The sequence below is a fragment of the Lolium perenne genome, chromosome 3 (genome assembly GCF_019359855.2).
Source record: "Lolium perenne isolate Kyuss_39 chromosome 3, Kyuss_2.0, whole genome shotgun sequence".
NCBI lineage: Eukaryota > Viridiplantae > Streptophyta > Magnoliopsida > Poales > Poaceae > Lolium > Lolium perenne.
Window position 1 is genome coordinate 80,424,593 of NC_067246.2, and position 27,113 is coordinate 80,451,705.

The 27,113-nt window shown below is 44.3% G+C and overlaps 3 protein-coding genes and 1 long non-coding RNA gene across 4 annotated transcripts; 3 read left to right on the forward strand and 1 right to left on the reverse strand.

Moving 5' to 3' along the window:
- The first annotated feature begins 1,711 nt into the window (after positions 1–1,711).
- On the forward strand, positions 1,712–8,902 carry LOC127339452 (uncharacterized). Its single transcript, XM_071827248.1, has 15 exons — positions 1,712–1,867; positions 1,964–2,118; positions 3,345–3,531; positions 3,659–3,740; positions 3,829–3,899; positions 4,411–4,452; positions 4,615–4,739; positions 5,209–5,302; positions 5,463–5,807; positions 6,107–6,653; positions 7,286–7,358; positions 7,716–7,794; positions 8,072–8,177; positions 8,478–8,564; positions 8,727–8,902. The coding sequence occupies exons 1-15, from the start codon at positions 1,758–1,760 to the stop codon at positions 8,823–8,825; spliced, it is 2,202 nt and encodes a 733-aa protein (XP_071683349.1). The 5' UTR covers positions 1,712–1,757; the 3' UTR covers positions 8,826–8,902.
- Positions 8,903–13,332: 4,430 nt separating this feature from the next.
- LOC127341806 (uncharacterized) lies at positions 13,333–15,583 on the forward strand. The gene is made up of 3 exons (XR_007875919.2): positions 13,333–13,638; positions 13,764–13,933; positions 14,579–15,583. It is a non-coding gene; the product is annotated as an uncharacterized lncRNA (long non-coding RNA).
- A 4,298-nt stretch (positions 15,584–19,881) lies between these two features.
- On the reverse strand, positions 19,882–21,343 carry LOC127341805 (uncharacterized). Its single transcript, XM_051367738.2, has 3 exons — positions 21,140–21,343; positions 20,534–21,020; positions 19,882–20,433 (listed from the first exon to the last, which is right to left on the reverse strand). The coding sequence occupies exons 1-3, from the start codon at positions 21,249–21,251 to the stop codon at positions 20,094–20,096; spliced, it is 939 nt and encodes a 312-aa protein (XP_051223698.1). The 5' UTR covers positions 21,252–21,343; the 3' UTR covers positions 19,882–20,093.
- Positions 21,344–25,545: 4,202 nt separating this feature from the next.
- Positions 25,546–26,217, forward strand: LOC127339451 (uncharacterized). The gene has a single exon (XM_051365306.1). The coding sequence runs from the start codon at positions 25,546–25,548 to the stop codon at positions 26,215–26,217; it is 672 nt and encodes a 223-aa protein (XP_051221266.1).
- The last annotated feature ends 896 nt before the right edge of the window (positions 26,218–27,113 follow it).

Sequence of the window (27,113 nt, forward strand, 5' to 3'; positions counted from 1 at the left end):
GGATGGTTAAAATTCAACGTGATAAAAGAGTTGAGACTCAAGCTCTTATTATGAGTCAAGATGATAAAACCATTTTACTAACACTCTTACTGCTAGACAAGGTACAAAGACTAAGCAACCTCTAGGACCACCTTGGTATCAAGAAGAGCAAGCTTGGAAGCCTAAAGAAAACCAAGAGATGACTCAAGAAGAAGACCTTGTCAATCCTAAATATGTTATGAACTTGAACTTCAAAGAAAGCAAAAAAAAGCTTCAGAAGAAAACATGAAGGATCAAGATAAACCATATAAATTTGATGTCAAAAACATGCATTTCCTCTTTTCACTTTTCCTTTTTTCTGATGTATTATTATTTTTGCTTTCCTTTTTCTTCTTAAGTTTTGAAAAGTTTAAAAATATTTTAAAAATCGAAATCTGAACAACTTTAAAATGTGAACAAATTAAAACTTGAATATTTTAAATTGAACAATTTGAAAATTGAGTAAATTTGAAAATTGAAAATTTTAAAAATATGAAAATTTTTATGAATTTGAACATTTTTTAGATTGATTTTTTAAAAAAAATTGAACATTTTTTATTTATAATATTTATTTCATTTAATTTTTTAAAATGCACATTTTTCACAAAAAGTTAAATCTTAAGAAAGAAAAAAGAAACAAAAAAGAAAACAAAACAAAAAACAAAAAACAGAAAAAATGCGAACTGGGCCGACCAGGCCGGCCCATACCGTGCGCGCGGGATGTGCCATGCCGGCGCGCGACAACCGCCGACCTGATCGGCATATAGGGTTTGCTTCGCAACGCGCTAGCCAGCATTTTCCTAGAATATGTGATTTACACATGGATTAGGTTGGGCATTTTCTGGCTCGGGCTCAATTTATACGCCGCAACGGTCCTGCTAGACCTATGTTTTCAGCACCGGGCCTGAAAGTCCCGAGTTTAGCCCAGGTGGCCACCACACACAACCCAACCTTGATGTATGTAAAAAGCAAACCTGATTCGACGGGCGCTCCTCTCCACCGACTTGGTCGGTAGAGCGTGGGTACCGCACACCCTCCGTGGCAGCTACTTGTGCCGCGGCCTATCTTCTTTTACTTTTTTCTTTATTTTTTCAATTGTTTTTTATTTTTACAAAAATCTGATTATTTCTGAAAAATAACAGTTTTGTAGATGTGAAATTTTTTTAAACCTGAACATTTTTTAAAAATTAACATTTTTAAATTTGAACAAATTTTTAAAATGAATATTTTCAAAATTTGAACAAATTTTGAACCTGAACATTTTCGAAATTTGAACCAATTTCAAATCTGAATATTTTCAAAATTTAATTTTTTTGAAATCTGAATATATTCAAAATGTGAACATTTTTTTAGTTGAATAGTTTCCAAATCTTCATATTTTTAAAATTTGAACAATTTCCACATCTAAATATTTTCGAAATTTGAAACTTTTTGAAAATTGAACATTTTTAAATTTAAATATTTTTAAATCTTGAAAGCCAGCCAAATAAAGAAAACCACATCAAAAACCCGAAAAAAGAAAAAACCAGACTAGAAAACCGGACTGGAAAATCGTACTGGAGAACCAAACTGAAAAAGGAAAAACAATTAAATGGGCCTGGCCCAAACCAGGCCAGCGGGTGTGCGGCGCGGAGTAGTGGCCGACCTGGTCGGCATATAGGAATCGCCGGATTCCACCAGGTCCCTCTGCTCCCGCCTCCCCTCGCCAGTCTCCACTGGTTTGCCGCCGAACTCCACCAATGTCGCCGCCTCCGCCGGTGATCCCCAGGGAGGCGTGGGCGGGCTGCAGCGTCATCCTCGACATCAACGACGGCGACAGAGTCATCTTCCGCCGCCTCACCCGCCGCGCGTCCGTGCACTCTCCCGTCCTCAACCTTTTTGCCCCCCACCGGCCGATCTGGTGGACCTTACCTTTCTTCTTCATTCTCCTCCTGTCGTGGCGCAGGACGGTGAACATAGGTGGGAGGGAATGCTCTTTGCAGCCGCTCGTGGGCCGCCCCTTCGGCTCCATCTTCCGCGTCGAACCCTGCGAAGGCGAGCCCGGCAAAGGCAATTCCCTCTTCGGCCGCCTCTTCTCCTGCGCCGACGCACCACCTCCTGGTAAGGAACCTAGCTAGCTATCGGGGTCCGGTGATTTTTTATTTTTTTTCAGGTTGATCTAGCACTACTTTTGGAATATTTCTGTTTACACCATGTTTGTCTCCTAAGAGTTGAATTCAGATCATTCACTTGAATTCCAAATAATCTATTCCAGTTGGATTCCAAATAATATGCCAGTTGGATTCGAATCTGATTCTATGATATTCCTATCCCATTTTTATGTTTGGGCGTCACATGGGAAATTGGGAATTTTTTTCTCGTTTTCTGAAAGTTCTGTAGTTCGCCAAAATTTCTTCTCAAAATGTATTGGGCAATGCTCATGTGCAGAGGCACTACTTTTGCGCCTATACTGTTGTGCGGAACATGTAGGTGAGCCTCACATACTTGCAAACTTACATCCATATAAGATTAGTGTTTGTAGTTTCATCCTTGTGTTGACACCATTTTTTTTTCATGAAATCATTTGAGATCTTGTCATGACCTGGATTGTATACAGAAACTATGTATCTTATACAAACTTAATTTAATCCTGCCAATCTTGAAGAAAAATCAAACCTGGCATTCACACCATATTCCTGTATGAAATTAACTGAAACCTGTTGGAGATGAGTAAATGTTGAAGGAAGGAAACTGTGTGCATTTTTTTGAGAACCAACCTGAGGTTGGGTGGTTAGGAGGGTGGTTGTACCCCCAGCCCACCAGAGTTCAAATCCCAGGTTTGACATCTGTGTGTCTTATAAATGCGGAATATTCATTCAGTGGGAGGCGACGTTCCCGTCGACAGCGAGGCGCCTGTGGTGACTTCGTCAATTTCAAGATCCAATCCGCCGGCTCAGTCTTCCGGAGGTGCTCATAGGGGTAGGGGTGTACGTGTGTGCGTTCATAGGGGTGAGTGTATGCGCGTGTATGTGAGCGTCTGCGTTTGTACTGTGTTTCTCAAAAAAAAAAAACTGTGTGCATTTTTGGCGGACTTGTCGGACTTACAAGTTCCATTTACACGCGTGAGTGTGCATTTTTGGCGGACTTGTCGGACTTACAAGTTCCATTTACACGCGTGATTCTCTGCTTGTTGCGAAGAATTGTTTTAGTTGCGTTTTCATCCGTTGAATGGGGGTTAAAACTTATGATTCTTATACTGTACTTGAATTCTATGCTTGTTCATGAGAACCAAGAAAGGTATTATGTTAATTTCATTCCAGTGACAGTGGCTTTATTATCGTATATAGATCATTATGATGATGACGGTGACACCGACGATGTCAATGATGATGTTGTTGGTGATGGTGATGATGATGATGATGCTCGTGATGATGATGAAACACAACATATCAAAGAGCTGGATGAAAATAGGGACAATAGTGACAATAATACAGCTCAAGCTTTATCTGGTGATGACATAGAGACAATGAAGAGGTAAGCGATGATTTAACCTTATTAAGCTTGCTCTTTGTTTTTTGAGTGGACAGCGATGCTTGCCTGTTCTATGTTCTGCATGATTTCATATGAAGACTTATGTTCGATATGTTATTTCACAAAATAGGAATAGTGTAAGTGGCAACGCGATTGTTGAAGCCTTGATAGCAAATAGCTCTACATTTGGAAAGAAGACTCTGCAGTCACAAGTTAGTTTCGTATAGTCTAGTTGGTTCTTTACTCTTGTGAACAACTTTGAGGATTGATTTTGTACAATTAAAATTATATTGATTACAGGAGAAATACAAACTGAAGAAACAGAAGAAACATGCACCTATATTGCTTTTGCGACGTCCATCTACCCAAAGGTATCTCTCTGCTACTTGCGCTGCAGCAGGAAGATTCGCTATCAATTATTTTTAAAATGTATAGCTATGAAATTTGCATATTGTGCTGTTATCGTATATATATACAGCATTATATATTGACCTTTTTTTTAGGGAACAATGCATGGTCTAATTAGCTCTTCCTTACAAATAGCTAGTTCAAACTAGTCAACAAGCTGAATTATATTGTAAATCCAAGATTGTTCTAGAGTAAAGAGTGTGGGACAACTAGAAAAAGAAGCCTTGCTCTACTTTTAATTTCTCTTCAACATTAATAGACACATATACAGTACTTCAGTATATAGGATTGCTTCTGTTTTCTATTTCCCTGTCAAATTTATTCATCTAAGTTGGCAAGCCAGCCTAGTCTGTTTTGGCTAAACTTACCCACCAAACCAAATAATTATTGTCATGGAGTACACTAAACTAGGTTTTTGTTGGCCAGCCGGCGTGCATAATTATCTGACCTTTTTTTCTCCCTTGTATGGTGCAGCATTTGTGAGACACATTCGAAGAAAGATGCAGATAGAATAGGGTAAATACTTCCCTTTTATTTCTGTCAATCGCCAGTCTGTTTTTGACCTTACCATCATAATAATATTCACATATTTTAGTATTTGTTTTGTTGCATTAAAGCAAGACAAGTGTAAAATTATAACCCTTATTTTCGCTATGATGCCTTTGCTAGGCCTCCCAGATTTATGCGACTTGATGTACTTTCTCTCTTATTGTCCATGGCAAATGTTGGAGCATATTCAGATGTGCTTGTGGTTGATATGGTTGGAGGTTTGGTTGTTGGAGCTGTAGCTGAACGTTTGGGAGGTAAATTTTGCTGCACTCTTATGTTACTAATGCCCCTATATGAAATTGTCCAATTGAATTAATTCGGCTGTATGCAGATATGTGCTCTGCTCAAAATATTTTCCTCAAAGTACACAGTTAGTTACCTTGCTGTTTGTTAATCACACACCATGATTTTTTAAATCACTAAGCTACTAGCGAATATATGTCAATGCCATTCTGTATATTTATTATGTGAAAAAACAAACCATGTTGTCTGTCATCACTAATTCCCATTAAGTCACTCTGCATCTTTCCAAGAAAATGCAATTCTGCTATGCATATTCATTAATTATAGAAGCTATAGGGTCTGGCAACTTGAGGTTGTTATTACTGCATGTAAAGTTTTCAAATGAGACCCGATTCTTGTGTTTTACTGGCATCTATCCTATAATGCCTCTGTAAGTTATAGTTACTACTATTGATTTTCTCTGTTTGATATTATATATAGGCACAGGATATGTTTGTAGCACATATCTTGGACTGTCACCCAACTCCATAGATATTATAAGACTGTATAATTTTAGCACCGATGTGACTAGCAGGTAAGTTTTCCTAACACTTTCATGCTGAAAAAAGGCGATTATGTTACAGAATCTCTAGACCACAGGAAAGGGCATCATCAGTTCACACATTAATGCCACACACTCTACATTTTTTTTTCAAGAAAACGCAAGAGATTTTGCGTTTCATTTCATTGAACAGAAAGAAGACATCGGGACTACAACCTCCAGAAGGAGGGACACACACACACACGACCGTCCTCACCAAGCGACTACAACTTGGCAAGGAGGTGCCCTCGACTACAAACCGCAATGACATTAGGCCTCGCCTAGCCTTGCCTCCAACCAAGAATGGTGAGGCAGTAAGACTTGGGACAACAGGGCAGCGACACCGCCATTGCCAGACGCTTCCAGGTACGATTGCAGCTCCAAGACTGCCCAGGCCAACGTACCTCGCACCCATCATGTGCCAAGAGTCGGCAAGTGGGAGGCAGGGCCTAGCCGGAACTGGTGTAGCAATCGTCGGGAGGTGCCGGCTCTGGCATTCGTAACGCCCTGGATTTCCACACCTTGTGAAGAAGTCTACACCGGAGCGACGCATCACCAACATCCAGCTGCAGCAACCAGTACTCCACTTGCAGCCAAAGCAGCGCCCTCAAGAGGGGAACGGTGCTGAGACGCCACCGCTGCCCGGTCCAGCAGGCCGGACCTAGGGTTTCCCCCGGTGCTCGAGGAGGAAGTCCGGTGAGGGTCATGCCACCCCGACCCACGAACAAGGACCTTCGATGGTGCAGGGGCAGACCGGAGGTGGTGAATGAGGTTGCTGGAGTAGACCATCACTTGCAGGGAGCCTAGAAACGTCGCAGGAGGAGGGCACCGGCCAGCGCAGACGCCGCCGCGCCAGCCCGCAGCTGCCGCCGCCGGGATCCGTCGGGGCAGAACAGAGCAGCCATCTCCCAAAAGGGCCGCTGCTCGCATGCTCGCACATCCGTCGTCCTCCACCAGCGACGGCCGGGAGGAGGGTGGGAGGAGGAAGGAGACAGAAGGGGAAGCCAGCCCCGCCAGCAACGTCGCGGACGCGCCATGGCTGCGGCCCGCACGGCCCAGGTCAGGCCCAGATCGGGCCCGAGCGCCGCCACCTGCAGGCGCGCTGCCACCGCCGCCCACAGGCACGCCGCGCCGCGCAGCCACCTGGCACCGCATCGCCGCGCCGCCGCCTTCATTTCCCTCTCCTACACCATGCCGCCTTGCAGCCCGCGCGACCCGCGCGACGGCGCCACTCCGCGCGAAGGAGCTCCGTCAGGGTGCGCCACACACGCAGCCCCCCGCCTTCGGTGGCCGGGCGCCGCCGCCACCGCCGGCGGCGATGGCGGCCAGGGAGGCAGGGAACGGGGTTTGCTTTTAGGGTTGGGGTGGTCGCCTCCGGAGTCGCCCGCGCGAGCGACCCGGGAGGCAGCGGGCTAATTAGTGACATTTAAATTTTAAAGTGGACATAAGATATTTATTATCTGAATAGCTTATGCAGAATCTGTATTTCTAATCGAATTGTGTTGGAAAATTCATTATCATAATTTCAGACATGACACACTAAGCTATCTTCACCCCAATTTAAATTTGAGTTTGTGCCATCAATTACTCATTGAATTGTACCTCCATACACTAAAGTCATAGAGATCCATATGAAGCAGTAGCAATCATAATTAAAGTAGAAAATGTCCAGCACTCCATCATATAGTTCAACATATTCTTGATACTTATTAAGTCATACCATGTAAGTCATTATTATTATAATATAAATATTCCGTTCAGGATTGTCCAGACACCATTTAGCGATCTCTGTTTCTTGCAAAGCTTTGGCAATGCCTCTTGCATTATTGATGATACCATTCCTAGAGTTCCATATGTAGTAGTACAAATCATGATTAAAGTAGAAAATGCTCAGTCCTCCATTATATAGTTCGATATACAGTTACTGATTAATGAGTTATACTGATTATCATAAGCATTTCATTTAGGATTGTCCAGTCACCATTTAGCGACCTCTACTCCTTGAGAAATCCTGGCAATGCCTCATGTGTTCTCAGTGATACCATTCATGGTGAGGGGGTCGGACCTAGTCACGTATCAGATGAGAGTACTCAGTCATATCTGGCACAATCTGTTGATGTTTTTCAAGAACACGCGCGAGCATCGCGTGTCTTCATTCATTAAGAAAGAAAGGAGGTTTTTACAAGCAGGGAGCGAGATCAAGTCACCAACGTCTCGACCTCCTCCCTAACACCCACACCCACTAAGTTGTAATTCTCGCTACTCTCGAATCCACTCCACCGCCGGCATCCCAAAGCCTAGCTCTACCCCATTGCGCAAATTCTCCTTTTATCCGTTTGCAAAGCTCTAACGGCAAGGTGGCCATCTTGTCAAACACACGTATCTGTTGATGTTGTTACAATATCAGCTGAGAATCTACAGACAGTTGATGTAGAAGTTTCTGAGCCCTCAGTGGATGAGCACCTTAATCAAAGTGGTAACCCTTTGTTAGGTAAGCCATTGGAAAGCTAATACGAAGAAATCTGTACAAGAAACAACGTTTTTTTTTTTTTTTTGCTTGACAGCATGTTGATCTGTAGATTGCAGAAGTGCCATTGAGCGCACCTCAGTAGCTTCCGGATCACTTAAAGCAGGAAATACACCATCATCAGAGAGGATGAAATATTGGAAATAATATGGTTTCAGCAGGTAAGGCAAGCTATAATAGTGCTGCAGTAAGGAGTTCAGTATCCTTGGTAATATGCTGGTTTCGTGCTAATTTAGCTTCATTGTTGCTGCTCCGGAGCATGAGGTAGGAAGTTTGGTTACTGATCTGCTTCCGCTATTGTCTTATTCGGCTCCATTTGCTGTCTATCACCAACATCTGGAGGTATATATTTCTTGACATTGGCAAAGAAACAAGCCTCTTCGTACCAACTGGTCTTTAGTTAACGGCATTCAAACGGAGAGCTTAGCTCTCTAGATTAAATTTCAGCAAAAGATATGTGTAACTGTAACACCATTTTCTATTGCTTGACAACATTATTGCTTTTTTTTTTTTTGCGGGTAACATTATTGCTTTAATTTTGCGGTCACATTAACTTGATGTTTATGACATCCTCATTTCAGTCTTCTCTTTACTAGAAGGTCATTTTTCTTGTTACTTATCTTGAGTTATATCTACACGCAGCCTCTTGCGACATGCATGCGCAGCCTTAAAGTATCAAAAATGGCTGTCGAATTGCATATTTCTGAACCCTGGTTTCGTGAATACCAGGTCAGTACATTAATCGAACTAATATATCTGGATTGTTTACATCAAGACAATTTGCAATAGATCGGAAGAACATCTGTGCTAGCTAACTCGTCTGCCTACATCCTCCTTTACGAAAGAAATAGTAGTGTGAGTGATAGAATCATGTGGTCCTGTTTTTTGCAGGTCCTTCCATCGCGCACTCATCCACACATGAGAATGAAGCCGTTTGGTGGCTACCTCTTGAGCGGCATCCGAATACCTGATACGTGCAGCGGGAAATAAGCTTACACTTTGCCTGAATGTGACAGGACTCAGCTGTCGGGATCTGGTGTTAGATAGACTGACCTCTGAAACTGTTACAAAGGCTTGTCTCCTGTCTGATTTTTACAGGTATGGTACATAGTATTGTACATTCCACGTTAGGACGTTTGTGAGTTGTTACCAAAAAAAAAAAGAGTAGCACACTAATGGTCTTTTTGACCTATTTCTTCCTCTGATGACTAAAAATGCTTGAGAAATTATGTTTGGAACTTTCGATGCGCCACAGGGTTGAGCGGGTCTTCATAAATGGGCCGAATTTGCCTCGTTGTGCTGTTCTCTACTTATATTGTGCTGAGATTGTCGAATTTTGAGCCCATTTATACGTCTAGACTGGAGGAAGGCGACGAACAGAGCGTGCAAAAGCTCCCCAATGCTCATGTATAAGCTCCTCAATGTGGGAAGCAAGATGCTCTATCTTGCCGTAGAAACTTAAAACTACGTGTGATTTATATCGAAGAGCGGTAACACAACCAAACCTTGGATGACATTCTTCCAGCGAATGGCCGCTAGGATGATAACCCGGTTTAAAGTTCGCCCCTCCATGCGAAATTACCGTGAGATGGAGAGTCGAACCTGGATGGGCTAGCTACGCACTCGCTTGTCTTGCCGCTAAGCTAGAACTCAGTTTCCGATGTACGTACAGAATCATCACACCGCTCACGTAAACATGCACACAAAGAAGAGAAAATTGAAGTCATTATCCCTCCATCTGAAATCTTGAACACCCACAGGGCTGGAACACGGGGGCCAGAAGTTGGATACAGTAGTTCACTTCATTCACTCAATTCACTCATTACGAAACTGCAAAAATTAGACAAGAGTCATTGCAACACGTACTTACGATTGATCCAAGCCCACAAAGACACCAACACGAACACAACCATGGAACCAAGCAACCAAGATGCAAGAGGCAAGGTCCATGCAGAGACTAAACAGATCATCTTTGATACGGAAAAGGGAATAGATCAAAATTAATCCTTATTTTCATCCAAGGTTGCAGCAGAAACTCTTAAACCACTAGCGCTATAGGAAAGATCCACGTTGACAGAAGGAAATCGATTAAAGCCTCTGGTGGTCTTATGGTATGAGATCTCATGTTGAAGTGTTGAACACCTCACCAGTAATAAATAGCATCTTCCGCTATCACTCCTCCAGCAGGCATAGACTTGCAGAAAAGTTTGCTAATGAAATGTGATTGGCCACATAGCCCATCCGACATTGGCATCCATGTGCCGCTACTGATGTCCACGAGAACATATCTAGTGATACCATCCTTTAGATGATACCATGATACCGTACAAAAAAAAATATTTTTATACGTGCCAAAAAATTATACGAAAAATTGTAAGTGCTCATGAAGCATGTCCCTACAACATCAAAAAATTTCATATCCAAAATGGACATGGACACTGAGAAACAAAAAAGAGAAAATCAGCATGAATAGTGCTAGTGTCCATGCCGATTTTGGATATGAAATTTTGTAACGTTGTAGGAACATGCTTCATGAGCACTCACAATTTTTCGTATAATTTTTGGCACGTATAAAAATACGTTTTTTGTACGGTATCATGATATCATCTAAAGGGTGGTATCACTAGATATGTTCTCTGATGTCCACCTCAAAAACCTCCTCACTATGAGTCTATCTGATAGCATAGTAGCACTACGGGAAAAACTGCAGTTGCCGTGTATTGCATCTTTGCCGTGTGTTTCCGCACGGCAAAGATTTCTTTGCCGTCCGCACGTAGAAAAACGCACGGCAAAGATTTTGGCCACGACAAACACAGACACGAGCGCACGGCAAAGATTTGATTCACGGCAACGACGGAAGAGAGCGCACGGCAAAGAAAGTTGCACGGCAAAGGACCAACATAGCGTACGGCAAAGATAGGCTACACGGCAAAGACGCTGGCACACGGCAAAGCACAAAAGGCATCGCCGTGCACGCCTTTGCCTAGTGTTTTTAACAAACGCACGGCAAAGCAAGTCTTTACCTAGTATTTTTAACAAACACACGGCAAAGCAAGCCTTTGCCTAGTGTAAGCGCACAACAAAGATGTAAAAACTGGATTTCTTCTCAGCTCAAAAGGTGTGGCGTGGTATAGTTATCAACAAACGAACGCTTAGCTCAGTGGCAAGGTTGCACGCTTTCTCTACTCTGCGTCCTAGGTTTGAATCCCAGACCGATCAGTTTGGAGCTTTTTTTTAGATAAACCATATTTAGCACACGACAAAGAAGCAACCTTTGCCGTGCGGCGTCGCACGGCAAAGACCTTTGCCGTGCAACATTGACGAGGCGCACGGCAAAGAAGCCTTTGTCGTCGATTGCTTTACTGTGCATTTGCAAAGTTTTTCCCGTAGTGTAGGGCATTTGCAATTCTCGCCTCACCATGATCATCTTCCCACATGACTCCACAAAGTACCAAATGGTGGCAATCGTGTCCTTGGGTTCGTCGTGAACTTTCTCATCATTAGTAAAATGGATAGCTTCAAGAATCAGCGGCGGAACTACAGGCGAATGTATGGGTGGGCCAGCTCTAAGGAATGATATTATAGTTGCTAGGTCGCCCTGTCAAGAATCATGCCATCACCAGTCTTCTTCCTCGATTCATCTAGATCGTCACAATTGATTTCATCATCAAGCTCGGCATCTTTTTCATCCTCACCATTATCGTCATGGGCCTCCTCCTCCAGTTCTCCACCTCGTCATTGTGATCATCATCACTACGGAAAAAATAGGCGTCGCCGTGCAGCCTTTTTTTGCCGTGTGTCCTCGCACGGCAAATATTTCTTTGCCGTGCGCACAGATAAAAATGCACGGCAAAGACCTTGGCCACGGGAAAGATAGACACAAGCGCACGGCAAAGATACGATTCACGGCAACGATGGAAGAGGCCGCACGACAAAGAAAGGTGCACGGCAATGGCCCAACACACCGCACGGCAAAGACTTGGTGCACGGCAAAGGCGTTGGGCATTGCCGTGCCTCATCCTTTGCCTTGCGCGCAGCTGGGTTGCACGGCAAAGCAGCCTTTGCCTAGTGTTTTTGAAAAACGCACGGCAAAGAAGCCTTTGCCTAGTGTAAGCGCACGGCAAAGATGTAAAAACTGGATTTTTTTTCTCATCTCAAAAGGCATGGCATGGTATAGTTATCAACAAACGAACACATAGCTCAGTGGCAAGGTTGCACGCTTTCCCTGCTCGGTGTCCTAGGTTCGATTACCAGACCAGCCAGTTTGGGGCCTTTTTTTAGATAAAACATGTTAGGCACACGGCAAAGAAGCGATCTTTGTCGTGCGGCGTCACACGGCAAAGCCTTTGTCGTGCAACGTTGGCGAGTCACACGGCAAAGAAGCCGTGCAAATAGTTGCACGACAAAGCCTATTTTTCCCGTACTGCATTATGGTCATCATCATCACTCTCATCAATGATGCACCAATTATCAGAATCATTATCAAGCCGAATGACAAGCCTTACATTGGTAACCATCGGTATGCCATGGTCATCAAATGCGATAGCTCGGGTGAAAAGTCCGAGGCCGTGCACCCCAAGAGGGGTGTTTCTGTCGGCACAAGTGAAACCATAGAGTTTGTCTCCAAGAAACACAACATCGATGATACAAAAACACAACATCCAATGTTCCTGTGCACCAAGTTGCAGTGCAGCCAACTGCATCTGTTCGTGGTCAAGTTCCAGCAAAGAAAAAAAACCCGGAAGAAGGGCTAGCCAAGCAGAAGGGAGCTCGGAGACACCAGGGAGAAAGATGGTGGATAGCAACGGCCGGAAGGGGCGCCGTTCTGTAATTCCCTATCTATGGCGGCAAGAGCGACGTCAAGGGTGAGCGGGGGCGTGTGAGAGCGAGGGCAGCTCTTCTTTGGAGAGAGAAAGATCGACTACCCCTAATCGTGGACCAAGCTGGCCTTACAGGAAAAAAAAAGATTACCTGCCTAAACGGCCTCTCGCTCAATACTACTGGCCTATGGGACTAGTAACTTGTACCGTAAAAAGCCTCTTGAAAAAGGTCCTGACGAACACGCTCGTGGCGCACAATGGAGTGCCAAGTTTTTAAATTATAAGTATTTTTCATATCTGAACATTTTTCTGTGCCGTGACGGGCAGCATATTATACCCTATATAAAAGTTTGACAGTTTCACGCCTCTAAAACAGCCGGGGCACTGTAGATGGCGTAATTATCTCCTACCAGGGTGCGACACGTCCTTCCTTTTTTTACGGTACATTGAATTCGTGTTTGAGTTTCCTTTTCTCTCGGTGTTAGATCCTTTTTTCCCGACGTGAGGGTAACCGGCTACTGGTTGTTTCCTACATATCCGGTTAGCTTCTCTCGGTTGGTCTACCGGAACCTATCATGGTGGAGGTATATCCAAGGCCCCACCTGCGCCGCTTACGCTGCTCCTTTTCCTCATCCTCTCCAGGCCGCTTTGACCGAAGAGTCTAGGAACTTCTGGCCACGTCTTCCTCACCGTTAGGCTAGCGGTGCATGTGGTGGGGGAGGGGATCTGCTTCAGATAGAGGGAGAGTCTCTACAAAGAACATGGCGGCCCAGTCCGCAGATACGGAGGTTTCGATTCCCTGAAGACGTTTGGCTCTACCAAGAGGAAGCCGGCAGGCGGCGCAACAGGACCATCGGGATAAAGCAGCGGCGTGGTTGCTCCCTCCTGCGGATGTGCATCGGTCCGTCGTCCCCCGCCTCCGCATGACCGCATCGCCCCCCACCCCCACCTCAGGCTGACGGCCGCTACCTTGGCTGGTCGAGGTATGTGCCATACGCTCCGTCTCAGGCCCTCTCCCTTCCTCTCCCCTAGCCCGCCTCTCCTTTAGCCCTATATTTCTCTCCAATCAGATCTGTGACGGGTACCGGTATGTGGACTGTGGTTGCAGACGAGAGCAAGGACGTCGATGCGAGCACGACGATGGGGGCCGCGGGATAGGAAGTAGGAGCCGGATCCCGCCCTCTCTCCTCTCTGTTGCCTCCCAGCTGTCCGACCATCGCCAATTCGGGCCTGCCGACATGGGTGTTGCTGATGTGAGGACTGCCACCGGAACAGAAGGTGAATGTTGCACGATTAAATATTACTCCCTCCGAGATTAATACATAGCTTTGCAAGCGATTGTTCTGTCCCATGTATTCCTTTGATGTGCCATTTATAATTTTATTCGTATATATGAAACAAATGATACCAAGTTATTACCTCAGATTTTCTAGACAGACTGTCTTAAGGATAGTCCTCCGTATGACATCTACTTCTTTGTTGGGAAAAGTTTAGTTGAGATGCACACTTTTGTGAGAAAACAACTTTTTTATATCTGCAAAGGGAGGAGATCTATGTACACATGTTATTTTTCTCATCTTATGTATTCTGCATCAGTATGATGTCTCCTTTTCAGATTCCCTTGCACGTTCGATGTTAGGCAAGATGATGCGTTTATTTTAGAGTATACTGGAAGTATATGTGCTACTGTATATACTAGAGCACAAACAATCTCTGAACTGCATCTTCAAAAAAATATAGAACCTACATACCCTGGCACCTGCATATGTGATCTATTTTTGCGTTCATAATTCAGACATCCTATTTTTCCTATTGTCATCCATACGAGTTCCAAATTTACAATTTCCATCTATGTTTGTTTCATTCATTCATGCCATGGATATATAGTTACACAATATTTAAATAAACATATGAATTTTGCAGGTTTTACTAAAATATGCAGTACATCCAGACAAATATTTGATTAGCCAGCTTCCTCACTATTTGAGGTATGTTCAGTGTCAAATCAACTATGGAATTACACAGATCCCACGTTTCATGTATGAATTGGAACTTCATAGGGTACAAATCGGAGTAGCATGTGGGGACATTAGCCATTGAGGTGGCTGTTGGTGCCTTTCACCTGGCTTTTTGTGTCGTCTGCATTCTTCATTTCAGAGAATTAAACTTAATAAACTGAAGATACAAACATTCTTGGTACCAGGATAAGCTGGCCTACTTTAGGACCAATGAGACAAGGACTAAAAAGATGCCTTGCCTCATGGTATTCAAGTATATAAATCGAGTGACCAGGCTACTGTCTAATTCAATTGCAACTATTGCATTTTTGTGCCATCCTTTATGTGATTTCTCTTGCATGGAGTTCTGCTGGTAGCAGACCATATATTTGTGAGTTATTCAAGAAGTGGTTTCTTCACTCTGGCAGCAACTTTTGCACTCAGGGTGATATTGTAATGACAGTCAAGTAGTGTTGAAACTAGATACCTAAAGTGTGGAGTATATGTAAGATCTTTTCGGTGTTATGCCATTCATTTGGTAATTAAGTAATGCACTGACTGAACACGCGTCAGTGCAACAAGTCATCCACATGTTAGTACAATTTAGAGTGCGTAAGTAAATCTGTCGCACGTATCTCGGTTTGTAATCACTGAAACCATTAGAACATTAGGAAGAAAGCTTCTTAGATTTGGTTAACTTAATATATGACGTTAGCCAGTAATGGCAATGACTAGAACTTGCATGGCGCGTGGCGTGCTGCCACGCGAAACGTTGTAGTCCGCTCTTATACGTGGACACATGATCCAAACAACATGATTCAACAATGACACCATGAGCCCCGTACAGCAATCGATATCACCCACGGGGCTTGAGCTGCATGTTTCTTTGCTTTCTTCTCAGTTATTAAGCTGTCCTAAAACTTAGCATGTTTTTCTTCGAACAATTCTACGGGAAATTTTTATCTGAACTATTATGTCCATTTTGTAGGAGGGTACATTCAGCCATCAAGACTATCTTGGATGACAGCACCGACAATTCAGGCAACAACACTTCCTGTTTAGCGCAATTCCATCTTAGAAGTTGTGTGACAAGAAAATTACGGAAAGGGTTTCCTGTGAAGATTATGTTCTTCCTGATAGGATTTTATTTTGCCATGGCGCTTGCTTCTGTCGTCGGACAAACAGGTCACTGGGACCTACGGGTGGCTTTTCATTCTACTCCAAAAGATGGCGTTTACATATTAATGATGTGCATTGTGCAATAGATATAACCACATGTAGCTCGAGGTAGTTGATTAGTTGGCTATTAGCTACATATGGATATATGGATGTCTCAATAGCAGAGCTGCAGCTGTTTCTTCAAAATATTATAGACATTCTGTTTGCATCCTCTCTGTCAGATTAATGGGATGGACGTGTACTTTTGGGCCATTGTAGCCATTTGTAGATGCTCAAGGCTTCACCTTTTTCAGCTGCAACCAGATCCATCGGTAGCTTTTGGGCCATTGTAGCCATTTGTAGATGCTCAAGGCTTCACGTGGTTTTGGAAACAACAGAATTGCAAATGATGCATATTTCTTCCTCTGTGTCGAACATCGGATTCTCAATATTATATATTGCCGGTGCAGATTATTTGTTTTGCTAGCATAATTTCTGGTTTCGGAAACAGAGACAGACTAGAAAGAAGAATAAAGATAGAGTTTTAGATGTTTTATTTCTGGTCGGCTAATGATTTGAATCATACAAAACCAAGCCATTTTTAATCGCAGAGTTGAATCCTACTGGTGCGGCGTGCCGCCGCGCCATTGCTTCCTAGTATAATTAATTTATGGATGACCAGAGCGTTCAAATGCTCCTCAATGTGGGAAACGAGATGCCAAACATGATTCTATCTTGTCAAATAACTTAGATCGAAGAGCGGAAAGACAAACAAAACGTCGGATCTATTATATACTAAAAGTAAAATACGGATGTTTAATAGAGCCACCACGTTAACCCACATCATCTAAATTATTATAACAGTTAGATATAAAATAAAAGGATGTGATTTAATCAAAGATTAGTAATTACGTAACAGTTTGGTTCCGGTTGACAGGTCTAATATATAACAGTTTGGTTCCTTTGACACGTCTAATATATCTAGAGCACATCCCATACTTATAACAGACTCGGTTTAGACTGAGTTCATTATTAAAACATGGCAAACGATTTTCTGTTGGGAGCACATCCCGTACGTACGGTGGACTCAATTTATCTTCCTAGGATAAGTCTCCGTTGAAAACAAAACTGGCCGAGTCCAGTATAGATAGAAAAGGAAACTACCCACCTAAACTAGCTAGAACATGGTATAAACATACACTACGTATACTAGGTTAGCTAGCTAGAAGTTAAAAGCATGAATTCATAGAAACATATATTTTGATTTTATAATACACATTCGTTTCCAAAAGAAAGTTACAGGTTAGTCTAAGTTCAAATGTGTCTATATAGTAAATAGTGTCTAGATACATCTAAGTTTAGACAGATTTTCGTGACTTTTTTCTAAGCCGGGTATAATGAACTAAAAGCAATATACCCGGTGTCTAATTGTGCGACCATGTTGATCCACATCGTCTAAATTATTTAAAATAGAGATAAAAAATTGTGGATAAATTTTAATTGGAACATAAAGTCATGCCATTTAGTGACACAATGAACGTGATAGATCCACCCATATAACACCAGACGAGATGTATAAGCTAAATCGGTCTTGCTAAAAAAATCTAAATTGTTTAGAACATGGTATAAACATACACTACGTATACTAGGTTAGCTAGCTAGAAGTTAAAAGCATGAATTCATAGAAACATATATTTTGATTTTATAATACACATTCGTTTCCAAAAGAAAGTTACAGGTTAGTCTAAGTTCAAATGTGTCTATATAGTAAATAGTGTCTAGATACATCTGAGTTTAGACAGATTTTCGTGACTTTTTTCTAAGCCGGGTATAATGAACTAAAAGCAATATACCCGGTGTCTAATTGTGCGACCATGTTGATCCACATCGTCTAAATTATTTAAAATAAAGATAAAAAATTGTGGATAAAATTTAATTGGAACATAAAGTCATGCCATTTAGTGACACAACGAACGTGATAGATCCACCCATATAACACCAGACGAGATGTATAAGCTAAATCGGTCTTGCTAAAAAAATCTAAATTGTTTAGCGTGTAATATCAGCTACCTAGCTTTGTATGTATTCCGTAAACAAACTAGCTTTCAACATGCCACTAGGGTAAGTTTTTCGGGCAGCGTTTATCGTACTCGAACATCCACCGCACCTAACCATGTCGAAACCGCTCTCCATACATGTTTATGTGCATGTCATTAACAGGGACTTCTCGCCATGTCGAAACCGCTCTCCATAGATGTTTCTGTGCATGTCATTAGCAGGGACTCCTCGCCATGTCGAAACTGCTGGTATCACTATCATTAGCCGACCAGCTATAAAATAAGTGGTTAGGATTTAATCAAAGATTATTAATTATGTAGCCATGTAACCCCAGTAGGCACGTCTTATATATAGAGTAGACATATTCATATTTTAAATAACGTGAACTCTCCTAATAATTAAGCATCGTTCAGCATTTCCGTTAAGCATGCTAAGCTTTTTTCCCAAAGCGCACCCCCCGTACGAACAGTGGACTCCTTAAAAAAATGCTAGCTAGCGGAGCCCATTCAGGAAACAAAATGATACGCTACCTAAGCTAGCTCGATAGGAATAGCTGAGACATGCACGTAAAAATAGCTAGAAGTTTAAAGCAAGATTTCATCAAGAAATGATTTAAACTTATTACAATAAGGTATAAATGATCAATATGCACGTGAGTGTATAGATCTTTGCATGTGGATGTCAAGTGTACGTACATAAGAAAAATACACCTAAAATTTATATTTAAGTAGAGACCGCCCTAAGAAAAAAAAATACATATATTTTGAATCTCGATTTACCAAACCATTCCACCGGAGGCTCAAATATTGTACCATTTATATGTAATTTTAAAACTACAACTTCTTGATTGTCTATTTTATTTGGTTCAAGCATATGATCCATATGTTTAGATCTGGACATATTGATCACTCTTTGAAAAGAACTACTCCCTCTGATTTTACCTCTGATTTTAGGTACATCCATATTAGAGTCAATTAATATGAATAGTACATATTACCACATTAATGTAAATTATTGACATGATTTATTATACATCAACATAAGAAAGAAAACAAGAGTTATACGGAGTACCAGAAATTTCTATGAAATATCAAAGCACTCGGTTGCCAATATGATGGATCCTCTTTTTATCATAATTAATAATATATATCACAAGTATCATAAGAAATATACCGTCACTATTATAATTTTTAGTACAATTTTTAACACTTCGAAACCACTAAAAATGATGCCCTCGCAATTGCGAGGGCCACCGCTCTAGTTAAACTAACAAAAAAACGCATAGTTAAACTCTCATAATGGTCAAGATCATACTAGTGCTAGTATCGCAACGGCCCTTGACGTAACCAGTGTAGACCTCTGTTCAGTTTCTCTGCATGAGAGCAACATTATGCAGAGAAGGTGACACAGACATTCTGAGGTCCAGGGTATTTCGGTAGCGCAAATAATTTGATTTAGAAATAGACCAGCTTAGCCCGTGAGGAAGTACATCATCATCACAATGCTCAGGTAAACATGCCCACAAAGAAGAAGAGAAAATGAAGCCAATATTCTAGACACGGCGTTTTTGCACCCAGGAACATAGGCTCCTGAGTTTTGAGATGCATTTTAAACACATTTCAAAGTGTTAAAAAAACCGGCAGAAAATGACACCCGTGTATCTTTCTTTGTGTTCACAAAATCGTTTCACTGGATACTGATATTTCTTTATGTCATGTAAAAATGATAAAATGCGGTGCTAAACAAAAGCTCTTCTTCCATTTCCAAAATAATAAAAGCTCTAGTGAGATATTTCTTTATCTTTTTTTACATAGGACACAAAAAGTCTATCCTCCACGAAGCTTGGCCTGCTGCATATAGAATGTTGATTTAGGCGTGCGGAATTTTTATTTGGATTTTCTTGGACACTTAAAATTGTTCTTTCCGGTGGTACAAGCATATATTCCTCCATTTGAAGTTTTGAATACCTACACCCACAGGCCACACCTATTTGGTACTGTAGTAGTAGGGTACTGTAGTAGTTCATTCATTGAGACCAGTACGAGAGTGCAAAAACTTAAACACGAGTCATTACAACACGTACGTACGATAGATCCAAGCCCACGAATACACCAACACCAACACGAACACAACCAGACCATCAAATCAAGCAACACAAAGTCCCGCGTAATCAAACACATGCACGCATGCAACACAAGTCCTAGCTAGAAGCGCGAGCTCTCCATCTACGCCTTGCTGCCCTCGTTGGCCTTCTTGAACGCCGCCGCCTGGGTCGCCGCGGCGCTGTCGGAGCCGCCGGAGGCCGCCGCCACGAAGGCGCTCCTGACCTGGTCGGTGGTGTAGGGGAACCCCGAGCGGGTCATGGAGTTGAGCAGCGCCGCGGCGCCCTCCCGCAGCAGCGCGCCGGCGCCGTCGGTCCTGGTGTTGGCCAGCGCGTCCTGGATGCTGACGTTCGACGACGTCCCGCCGGCGGCGGCTCCTCCCGCCGCGCCGAAGAAGTGGCTCATGGAGCTCGGCCAGCTCCCCAGCGCCGACCAGATCTGCATGGGGTGCGACCTCCAGTAGCTACGTACGAAAAGAAACGAGTGCAGCGTCAAGTACTGGCCCAGCATGTCAGTCGCACATATTTGCGAAAAGGAAATGCATGTCAGGTGACGTGGCTTACTCGCATGTCCCGGCGCTGTTGGGGTCGACGGGGACGAACGGTGTGGGCGTCGCCGTGCCGCCGCTGTGCGACGGTGTAGATCCGCCGTAGGCTCCTCCATCGTGCGACGGAGTGGTGGGTGAGCTCCCGTAGCCACCGCTGCCAGTGGACGGCGTCGGGGAGGCGTGCCACGGCGCAGCTGGGGTGGTCCCGTAGCCTCCTCCGCCGTGCGACGGGTCGGGGATCGAGCCGGAGCTCCCGTGCGAAGGCGGCGTCCCGTACCCGCCGTGCGACGGGTCAGGAATCGAGCCGGAGCCGCCGTGGTAAGGCGGCGACGACCCGGAGGAGCCGCCGTGCGAGGGCGTCGTGCCGGAGCCTCCATGGTAAGGCGGCGACGACGACCCAGAGGAGCCTCCGTGCGAGGGGAGCGGCACGGTGGTCCCCGGATGGCCGCCGGGCCAGGAGCGCGGGTCGACGGCCGGCACGCAGTCCGGCTTCTTCACGTCATCTGCAAGCACGCACGACCACGCCATTGTCAGTACAAGCGCTACAGAGCTAGCTTCATGCATGGCTAGCTACACTACCAAGGCACAAGTTGCTGTTACAAACAAGAAGAGATCTGCTCACCTTGGGTAGCCTTGTCCGTCGGGCCGCTCCTGGCCGAGACAGCGACGAAGGCCTGGGTGGCCAGCGCGGCGAGCAGGAGGCTCGCGAGGACAGCTCTCTTCTTCGCCCCCATGACCGCTAGCTGCTGCTGCTTCTTCTTCTTCCTCCGATGCGCCGGTGTAGTGGAGTGGAGTGTGGAGTGGTGGAGTGAAGTGAAGTGATGGACACTGGCGAAGAGCGGGGCGTATAAATAGCGGGGCGCAGATGCCACCAGACCAACGCGCCATGGGAATTGATGAGGTGTGAGAGAGCGCGTCGTAAATGGAGGTCGCAGGGTCGCAGAGATGACACCAGCGAGTGGTTGGTGAGGGCATTCATTGCACGCCATCAAGCCCTTCTCTACCGATCCGAGTAGACAGGACGAAGGCCATGGACTCATGGTGGACTGCGCCATGGCAATGTGTTCATCAACTTCCCAGTGGCAATAAATAAATCCATTTGCCTCTCGTAGCTTTCGATTCCGGTTCCAGCTAGCGGTCGATCCTGAGACGGAGATGTATCCATGGCTTCAATTCTTGTGCAGTGGTTGGTGGATGATCCTGGCCCTGCTGTTGACCAAGCGCGCCATCAGCTCGGCCTTTGGCCATGCAAACTTTCCTTGGGCAAAACTTTGGCAACCACAGGGCCCGTCAGGCCAGGCTGTAGGAGTAAAACTATGTGAGCACCGCACTCCGTGGTCATTCCTGTTAAGCTTCATGCACTAGCCACTTGAACCAAAAGTTCGAACTGATGGAAAGGGCTAGGCAATCTACTTGTACACTTCACAACACCCCCACTCGCGTGTGACGGGAGAAGAGAGTCAACACGTGAAAGAAGAAGAGCACACCGAAACACAGCGGTGGCTAAAGAGGGGGGCAACAGCAATTTTTAGGCTTAATTGCGAAAACCATGTGAAAGCCAGGATTTGAACACGAGACCTGGGGCTCTGATACCATGTTAAGCTTCATGCGGTAGCCACTTGAACCAAAAGTCTGAACTGATGGAAAGGGCTAGGCAATCCACATATAGAGGGGGGGGGGGGGGGGGGCAACAGCAATTTTTAGGCTTAATTACGAAAACCATGTGAAAGCCAGGATTTGAACACGAGACCTGGGGCTCCGATACCATGTTAAACTTCATGCGGTAGCCACTTCAACCAAAAGTCTGAACTGATGGAAAGGGCTAGGCAATCCACATATAGAGGGGGGGGGGGGGGGCAACAGCAATTTTTAGGCTTAATTGCGAAAACCATGTGAAAACCAGGATTTGAACTTGAAACCTGACTCTGATACCATGTTAAGCTTCATGCACTAGCCACTTGAACCAAAAGTCCGAACTGATGGAAAGGGCTAGGCAATCTACTTGTACACTTCACAACAATTCCGTCTTTCGTAAGTGTAGTCACTCTTGTTAATAATCAACCCCTTCAATATCTCATGCAATGCAAGTGATGAAGCATTACAATAGAGATCTTGCCCGGTGGCCTTGCGGCCCCTCGGCCAAATCGCACGGTCACTCGTGCTTGGACCACCTTCTTCGAGATCGATGATGGATGATTCATTGCCACGCATCTTCGATCCATCTAGACCCTTTTTGTATGATGCATAGCTTGTTACCCACTTGGTACACTCTTTTATCATTTTGCAAAAATGGGTCAACGTGGATGGCTTGTTCTCCTTGAGCTCCTTGAATCAGTGCAAAGCTTGGAGCACCTACACATATAGATGAGAATCCATTAGATATAGTCACAAATACAAGGGTACATTGACATATTGAAAATGGACGAGGGTTTACCATGTCTACAACACCGGCGTGGCTAACTGGCCGCGCTAGCACATGCTCGTATGCGCCGCTAAATTTATTGCACTTTGGTTGGATGTTTTGAAGAGTGGTGTCATTTTGACCAGTCTCAAAATTGTAGGGATTGAATTTTCCTACACTCATGAAAGTACATACCAACACTCCGCCAATATGCACGGCAAACTGGATCTTGTCCAATCATCATCCAAGCCTCACAAAGCATCTTGTCCTCCCCGATTGTGTATTCTCCGGTCCTTTGGATTTTTTTGTGTGTTGCGACGTCTATTGGGTCGCATCATCCATAGGGTCGGCATCAATCCCAAACAAATGGCTCTCATCAATAGAGAGCTCATCTTGTTGAGTCTCTTTCTCGGTCCCTAGTTCATCGTCCATAGGACCACTCCCATTGATCATGGGGTTCATGATGGAATAGTCATTGTCCTCATAGTATGCACACACATAATTGCAAATTAGAAAAAACATTTTTGAAATGGCAATGGTCAAATAAAAGAGATGTTGCAAGCATACCTTGTTGGCTAGCATCGGGTCTGCCATTCCATTAAACATCTTTTGGGGCACGATCATGTAGGCGGTGGGGATCACCCCTGGCCTCCTCTTGCCAGCCTCCTACACTGAGTCCATGGTCACAAGAGTGCGATTGAGCTCGAGGGCAGAAATTTCCGCACCGCCCCACATGGACGAGATCTCCGGCCATATGGAGCGGGAGCCGCCAAGCCGAGACAACGTGAGGACATGCTGGAAAACACATAGCGCCTCCGTCGGTATAGCTGGCGGCCGAGGTCAGAGAGGCGGACGTGCGATCTTGGACCAGACCGCGCTTGTCAAAGACTTGCTAGCTACACCTCTAGTCTAGGCCATGGTGATGGTGATAACAGGCTGGCGACATCCTTGGCGGAGATGTTGTTGATGTTGGCGTTGGCCTTGGCTTGAAGGGCCAGGATGAGGTCGGACTCTTACTCTGTGCGGTGCCGGCTTTGGCTCCGACCACCCATGCCTTGACGCTAAGTCGCCCACCGGGCTGCTCTGTAAGATATGTTCTTGGCTTGACGAGGACCTTGGCCTTGGGGGATGCGGAATCCTCCATTGCTAGCTAGGGTTTTGGGAAGCTACACCAGGAAGAACTCGTATGGAAGTGAAGAAAGAGGGAGTGGGAATGTGTCGCTGGTGGTAGGGTCCGGGGAGGACAAGAGGAGGACGCTCGCGGACGCATCCGCGACTGCATTTCCAACCCAAATTTGGGCTATAAGTAGGGCATCGTGTACTGGTTCGCGTCATTTTACCCATTTAGGTCGCACTGCTAGGCCGTGACCCTATCTGTGTGGTCTCGTTCGGACCATTTGCTTTTAGCCCGCTGGAGATTTCCTTAGGGTATATCCAATGCAACCACTTGAATTGGACACAAAATTTTACTCTAGGATTAAATATTATATGAACTTTTAATTCATTTACATGTATATATGTTTGTTTCTTTTTGGAAGTCTACGAATCAAAGGCTTAAAAAACATTTTAAGTGCATGATCCGATAAATCATCGATCTGAGTATGGAAATCAGCTGAAGCATTATCGATGGTCGTGATCTTAAGTTGGAGTTAGGAGGAAATAGATGCTAGAGTTAATGAAAGCATATTTGTCGCATTTGCTAGTCCTGGTCCCAAATTAGTGCATGCTGCCCTGGGACATTTGTTTTCTTCGTTTACAAAGTTTTTCTCTACAGTTTTATTGGGTGATTGGTCGGCAGGGTATAATCATAGCTGCGTCGAACAATTAAGCTGTTATACTAGAAGCTCTGTATATCATACAGGAATCCAGGTCACGCAACAGTCAAGTTTTAGAATAAAATGTTCATACAACCTCTGTTTTTTATGGCTTTGTGTGATTTCTGATTGGTGGGTGCGTGCACACACTGCATCTGTAGCGTATTACTTCAGTGTGTAAGATAAGTTATATAAGAAAGTCCCTACCGGAGACTACAAATGGAGGCTGAGTTATATGTAATCCTTTATTTTTGAAAAGGAAAAAAAATCATATTTGAAAGTTTTAAAAAAATCTGAAAAAATTCTTGGATATTGCCAATGATATATAGTAGAAACATGCAAATCTTAATGTGGAGTTATTTGTATGCTAGGATAGACAAAAATGACAAATGTGTTGATTGCGCATATCTAAGCTATAAAACTTTTCGGGTTTATTCGTTTTATATAGCCTAGAATATAAAAAAATACATTAAAATTTTGGACCTTTGTAGGACACATCATTTGCTACATCCAAGATTTTTTTGAATTTTTGAAACTTAAAATATGATATTTGATTTTGTGCTCTATAGAAGAGAAGACAGACGCGCCTGCATTGATTGTAAGGCGATACCTGGAGAGAGTGTTGTCCCTCAACATAAGCTGCTGGTTGTTGACATTCGCTTTAGGATCCGTGTCCAGCGGGGTAAGCGCGCCAAAGTTGCTAGAACGAAGTGGTGGAAGCTCAAGGGTGAGGCATCCCAGGCTTTCAGGGAGAGGGTTATTAAGGAGGGCCCTTGGGAGGAAGGAGCCGATGCAAACATGATGTGGACGAGTATGGCGACCTGCTTGCAGAAGATCGCTGTAGAGGAATTTGGGGTGACTAAGGGAAGTAGAAGGGAAGCTAAGGATACCTGGTGGTGGAACGATGAGGTCCAGAAGGTTATTAAGGAGAAGAAGGACTGTTTCAGATGCCTATATCTGGATAGGAGCGCAGCAAACATGGAAAAGTACAAGGTGGCGAAGAAGGCTGCAAAGCGGGCGGTGAGTGAAGCAAGGGGTCGGGCGTATGAGGACCTCTACCAACGTTTAAACACTAAGGAAGGCGAAAGGGACATCTATAAGATGGCCAAGTTTAGGGAGAGGAAAATGAAGGATGTCAACAAAGTCAAATGCATCAAGGACAGAGAGGATCAACTTCTTGTGAAGGATGAGGCGATCAAGCGTAGATGGCAGGAGTACTTTGACAACCTTTACAATGGAGAGGTTGAGAGCTCTAGCATTGAGCTAGATGACTCCTTTGATGATACCAACATGTGCTTTGTGCGACGTATCCAGGAGTCTGAGGTTAAGGAGGCATTAAGAAGGATGAAAGGAGGCAAGGCGATTTGTCCTGATGGTATCCCCATCGAGGCATGGAGAAGCCTTGGAGACATAGCGATAGTATGGCTAACTAAGCTTTTCAACCTCATTTTTCGGTCAAACAAGATTCCCGAAGAATGGAGGTGATACGTCCAATTTGCATCACTATTTTATATCATAATTTGCTGTTATTCATTGATATATTTCATATTGGGACACAATACTTATGTTATTTCATCTATTTTGCATGTTTCATCATTATTGGAGGATCGAACACCGGAGCCAGGATTCTGCTGGAAAAAGCACCGTCAGAACGCAATATTTCGGAAGATCAACTCTGGAAGGAAATTATACCAAAAATCCTATTTTTCAAGATGACGAAGGAAGCCAAAAGGAGGAGCCAGGAGGAGCCAGGGTGGGCCCACACCCTAGGGCGGCGCGGCCCAGGCCCTGGCCGCGCCGGCCTATGGTCTGGGGGGCCCACGACTCTTTTCGCCTCCTTTTCTTCGCCAAACCCTTCGTCCCGAAGACCTAAGCCACAGAGGGTACCTCGCGAAGAGTTACAGCCGCCTCTGCGGGGCGGAGAACACCAGAGAGAAAAGAGCTCTCCGGCGGGCAGGAATCCGCCGGGGAAATTCCCTCCGGGAGGGGGAAATCGACGCCATCGACACCGTCATCGAGCTGGACATCATCGCCATCACCATCATCATCATCTCCACCATCATCACCGCCGTCATCACCGCTGGACACCGCCACCGCCGTAGCAATTTGGGTTTGATCTTGATTGTTTGATAGGGGAAACTCTCCCGGTATCGATTTCTACTTGTTGTTGATGCTATTGAGTGAAACCATTGAACCAAGTTTATGTTCAGATTGTTATTCATCATCATATCACCTCTGATCATGTTCCGTATGATGTCTTGTGAGTAGTTCGTTTAGTTCTTGAGGACATGGGTGAAGTCTAAATGTTAGTAGTGAACTATGGTTGAGTAATATTCAATGGTATGATATTTAAGTTGTGGTGTTATTCTTCTAGTGGTGTC

Excerpts from the sequence above, each read along its gene's own strand:
- LOC127339452 (XM_071827248.1), top strand. The coding sequence starts at position 1,758 with ATGTCGCCGCCTCCGCCGGTGATCCCCAGGGAGGCGTGGGCGGGCTGC. Across the intron at positions 6,654-7,285 it reads CCAGGGAGGCAGGGAACGGG|TCACCATTTAGCGACCTCTA; the intron begins GTTTGCTTTTAG and ends AGGATTGTCCAG. Across the intron at positions 7,359-7,715 it reads TCTCAGTGATACCATTCATG|CTGAGAATCTACAGACAGTT; the intron begins GTGAGGGGGTCG and ends TTACAATATCAG.
- LOC127341805 (XM_051367738.2), bottom strand. The coding sequence starts at position 21,251 with ATGGGGGCGAAGAAGAGAGCTGTCCTCGCGAGCCTCCTGCTCGCCGCG. Across the intron at positions 21,021-21,139 it reads GACGGACAAGGCTACCCAAG|ATGACGTGAAGAAGCCGGAC; the intron begins GTGAGCAGATCT and ends GCGTGCTTGCAG. Across the intron at positions 20,434-20,533 it reads AACAGCGCCGGGACATGCGA|CTACTGGAGGTCGCACCCCA; the intron begins GTAAGCCACGTC and ends TTTCGTACGTAG.
- LOC127339451 (XM_051365306.1), top strand. The coding sequence starts at position 25,546 with ATGGCGACCTGCTTGCAGAAGATCGCTGTAGAGGAATTTGGGGTGACT.